General features: G+C 41.0%; 1 protein-coding gene across 2 annotated transcripts in view; it reads left to right on the plus strand.

Annotated features, from left to right (window-relative positions):
• LOC139306535 (gamma-crystallin S-like) overlaps positions 1 to 3,600 on the plus strand; it is a 5,811-nt gene extending 2,211 nt beyond the window's left edge. The window contains exons 1-4 of one of the 2 annotated variants that reach the window (XM_070930421.1): positions 2,187 to 2,322; positions 2,354 to 2,403; positions 2,976 to 3,218; positions 3,328 to 3,600. In XM_070930421.1, coding sequence (XP_070786522.1) covers positions 2,187 to 2,322; positions 2,354 to 2,403; positions 2,976 to 3,218; positions 3,328 to 3,600 — 702 coding nt within the window. Of the gene's footprint in view, positions 1 to 2,186; positions 2,323 to 2,353; positions 2,404 to 2,975; positions 3,219 to 3,327 lie in introns of those variants that run through there. The other variant, XM_070930422.1, reaches the window with a different exon arrangement.
• Positions 3,601 to 4,803: the final 1,203 nt, after the last annotated feature.

Raw genomic sequence — 4,803 nt, forward strand, 5'->3', positions numbered from 1 at the left:
AAGAGGTTTAGGTCTGTAATCGTAGATATTTGGATCTCTGATGATAAACTTTTACAATTCTGCTTTTAATCTCAGAAATCTGAGTCATTTACTCTCCTAATTCTGATTAAATCTTAAAATTACTAACTTTTACCTCAAAATTCTCCAACTGAACTCAAAACGATGTGTTTTTTTTGATGATATAAAATTATATATAAAGGCCACTTATTTACTGTCATTGTACAGTACGATTGTAATGTTGCATTAGAGACTTTTCTTTGTCCTCATGAGGACGCAAATGAAAAACAACGCTGCACTTTTAAAAAAAGAGATGAAACTCTGTACTTTCCTGAGAATGTATTTCATATATTCTGTCCGTCCATCACTTATATGTTTGTTAGTGTGTTTCTCCAAATAGCAGCGCTGGTGTTCAGGCAGCGGTCAGCTTCCCCTGATTTATTCTACATGGAAGAATAGTCACCTATCATTACTCCTCAGCCTGTCTGCCTTCCTGTCGCTCCTCCTCTGTGGTTTGTGTGTGTGTGTGTGTGTGTGTGTGTGTGCAAACTGCCACCACTTGTCTGTCCTACATCATCTTAAGTATCTTTGACAGCTCACCACAAGTCGCACACCATGAGCAAGAGGTGTGTGTGTGTGAGTGTGCGACGGTATGCGTGGCAATTAAAGAGTGCTTTCACAAGACTCCAATGAAAACAAGGCTGCTCTTATTACCTGCAACAGCAAACACTGATGTTGTGCATGTGTTTACGCTCTGAGCTTTAAATGTATACAGTACACAGAGTGTGGTGGTGGAGAAAAATCTGTGTTACACATACGTTAAACATATAAAGTAGAGGAAATAATTATTTTATTCAGATGTTGGACTTCAAATTAGTTCCAAATCACTGTTAAATGAGATGATGATGATGATTTATATTAAATTGGCTTCTCTTCTGTTTTTCTTTTGCTATATGTGTTATTTTATGTATATAACAGTTATGTTATCTTTCTTTCTCCTGTTCTAGTTTAGTTCCTCTGTGTATGAAATATGTCACACCAATCAGATTTCACTTGGCTGCCATCTACCAGGGCTGCAACTAATGGATTCTTTTCATGATCAATTTATCTGCTAATCATTTTCCAAATTAATTAGTTAATTGATTCATTTCAAAATGTTTTGTACGACCAACAGTCCAAAACACAAAGATATTCAATTTATTCTGATGTTCAGACAAGAAAAAGAAGCACATTCTGACAAATGTTTGGCATTTTTTATTTAAATGATCGGTTATGAAAATAGTCGCAGAATCATTTTCTGCTGATTGTTGCAGCTCTAATCTGCTGTACGTCTTTGTGCAGCGACACAAAGTTCATCCCACTCTGAGATGCTGCTTTGACAAATCACTGCAAACTGTCGAAAACCTCTGAGAGCTCGTTGATGTCTTTCCACTGTGGAAATGCTGCCCCCCTGTGGTGTCTGAGGTACTGACAGTTGTCCTCACGTCTGACCTGAAGTACACAGTTTTATATAGATACTTATCTTTATTTGTTATTTAATGTCATTATTTCATAATAGGCCCAAGTAGGCAGCTGCATCAATTTATTTTATTTTACTTTATTTTGCTTTGTTTTCTCACACATATTTATTGATATTATGGCCTTATAAAGTTTAGTAACTTGAGTTTAGTCTATCATTAACCTTTTCCCCATGTTTTCCATAGCTTAGCATTGCAGACAACCCTAACTGGTAGGGGTTAAATTAACATAAGGGGATTAATGGGAAAGCAAAATGTGAAACAACACCGGTTCCGGTGGCCATTAGAGGAACTGCAGCTTCAGATGCATTGACTTGTGAAGTCAATACAAAATCCCCACAGCTGCATCTCAGCACTGTACCAGCTGAGAGCCGAATCGTGTTTCTAACAGGTTCCTGTGTGTTTAAGTTCAGCTCAGTGCTGCTACTGGTGATGAAGGTTGTTGGTGCACACAGAGAGCTGACGTGGCTGCTGTTCCCTCAGTGCATGAGAAGGACAGTTCAACATTTATACAATCATCAAATAGAGGTCTATAATATTTGTCTTTATGTCAGAGTGTGTTTGTGCATATCTGTGTGTGTGTGAGAGTGTGTGTTTACAGTTTGCTGTAAAGAGTTGGTCAGTGGCCGAGGTCTTTATGCAGTCTAATCCCACAGCCTCTTTCTGGAAAACATGACCAGCAATGGAACCACTGAGTCAAATTTTGGATCTCATTCTCATGACAAAGCAGTTGTCTCAATGATACAGGGCTCTGAAGGTATAAAGGAGAACGGGGAACATAAGAGCGCACACACGCACACACACACACATAGATAGTGTTTACTTTACTTAACACACATATTCAAAGGAGACCACACGGTGGAGCACAGCTAGTCCCAGGATGGGCAGGGTGAGTAGAGGCGGCTACCATCTTTGTTTGGATTAGGAAAACTTGAGAAACGGGTAAGAAACTGTTTTATCGTGCCACAGATGGAATATGTTTTCATCCAGATTGTGAGGATTCTGGAAATACCTTCAGAACAACACTGGGGGTTTGTTGAACGTCCTCCTGGGGTTTTCAAAGAGCGCTGGGTGTATTGCATGCGGTCCCGGTCTAAAGTGAATGTTAATACCTGAGAGGCACAGACCCGTCCCCAGTTTTGATTGACCCATGCAGTCGGATGTTAAACAGCTATGGAACATTAAATAATTTGTGCCTGTAATTTTACTTTTGTACCTGTAAACTGTTCTATATTTAGGTCTGGGCTTGCAGGCTACATGTATTTAAAGTCTGAACATTGAGGAGGTAGAAAATATTCAGAAGTTAGTTGTCACAAGAGTTGGATATTTTGTCAGATAGAGTATAGAATTTACAGATAGACACCCAAATGTTAAGACTTTGAAGGCCCAGACTTGACTATACAAGCATTCAGAACAGAGTATTTAATATTTCTTGACGTCCACTCATGTCCCTTCCCCCAGATCATCTTCTACGAGGACAAGAACTACCAGGGTCGCAGGTATGAGTGCGACAGCGACTGCACCGACTTCCACTCCTACCTGAGTCGCTGTAACTCGGCCCGCGTGGAGGGAGGGACCTGGGTGATCTACGAGAGACCAAACTACATGGGCTACCAGTATGTCCTGACCAGAGGCGAGTACCCCGACTTCCAGAGCTGGATTGGCCTCAACGACAGAGTCAGCTCCTGCAAGATGATTCGCTTCGTAAGCTTTCGAACGCACTTGATTTGTAGGATTCAGTGGTGATGAAAATGTTTTACTCACTCAACCTGAAAACCCTCTCAGTGTCCTTTTTGTTTGCGTCCTCCTCTAGGCCAGCAGAGACCCTTACAAGATCCAGCTCTACGGTAAAGGGGACTTTGCCGGTCAGGTGTTTGAAGCGACTGAGGACTGTCCCTCCGTGCTGGAGAAGTTCCACTGGAGGGAGGTTCACTCCTGCAGGGTCCTGGGAGGCTGGTGGGTCTTCTACGAGCACCCTCACTTCAAGGGCCGCCAGTACCTGCTGGAGAGAGGCGAGTACCGCAAGCCGGTGGACTGGGGCGCTGTCTGCCCCACTGTACAGTCTTTCAGGAGGCTTACCGAGTAGCCGCTTTCCTTTCTGTCACTGGCTTCTGATTGGCTCACGATTGACACCTGAGAGACCAAGACAGCAGCAGCTACAATAAAAGTGAATAATGAGGAAATAAAAGGTTGTGTCTTCACTGAGTGTGAGTGTCAGAGTGTCAGTACGCAGTGCAATATGCTGAACATGACGGGAAGTGATCTTGAGTTTAGCCTCAAGTGAACCTCAATAGACAGATATCCTTTGAATTGACTCAACAGCAGCTGAAGAACTTCACACAGATAAAATATGACTTTTTTGGGACTCAAAACACAGAGTTTAGGACTTTGCATCGAAGCCAATATTTGAGACTCACTTATGACTTGAAAAACAATGAATTTGTCCCCCTCTGGTTAATAGGGTTACTCACATTCTCTCAAAAGCACACATTTTAGGAGTAGTGGCTGCTTAAAGGATTCATGTGTCAGCTAACACCTTGCAGTTTCTAAAGGCCTTCCTAAAGTATACCACACCAGACCAGTGTCTTGGAAGGTTTTAGCCAATTTAATCACTAAATCACAACCAACCATTTTGCAAACTATGTAAGTAACTTTACTTATATAGTTATTTATAACTATGCTTCTGTGTTTTAGAAATCCAAATGTATTTTGTAAACAATTCCAGGCATCCACTGGCTTCCATTAATTTGTGTAATTGTGAAACTTCACATTTTTGTCAGTTATATTAAATGTTGTGAGGTGCGTACTTTTTGAATCAATCTGCAGACCACTGGAGTACACTTCTACATCACTGCAGCAATGTGACCAGGTTAAAGCACTGGAGGGCAGCAGAGACTTTGAAAGCAGATTTTTAGGGGGTGTTAAGTTCCTCTAATGGAAACCAAAAGCTGCCTGACACACATTGGTCTTTAAGCTTCTTCCTATATTTGTGGAATGTCTCCAAAAAACAGTGATTTTAAGGAGATTTGGGAGAAATCGGGCTGAGGGTTCATTTATATACTTAACAGTAAAAAGCGTTATTCTGTCAAACAAATCAAAGTGAAACTGTAAAACAAACTATTTTATTATCAGATCTGCTTACAACTGGTGCTCATGATCACAGTTTATAGTTGTTTGAAATAAACGTATTTACATCTTAACTCAGATGCCAAACTTTGGGCAAATGTCAGTCATGCAGTAAGTCGTGTGGCATGCTGGTTGTTCCTGTCCGGATCTTCTTCTTCTCTGT

Source organism: Enoplosus armatus, chromosome 24, assembly GCF_043641665.1.
Source record: "Enoplosus armatus isolate fEnoArm2 chromosome 24, fEnoArm2.hap1, whole genome shotgun sequence".
Taxonomy (NCBI): domain Eukaryota; kingdom Metazoa; phylum Chordata; class Actinopteri; order Centrarchiformes; family Enoplosidae; genus Enoplosus; species Enoplosus armatus.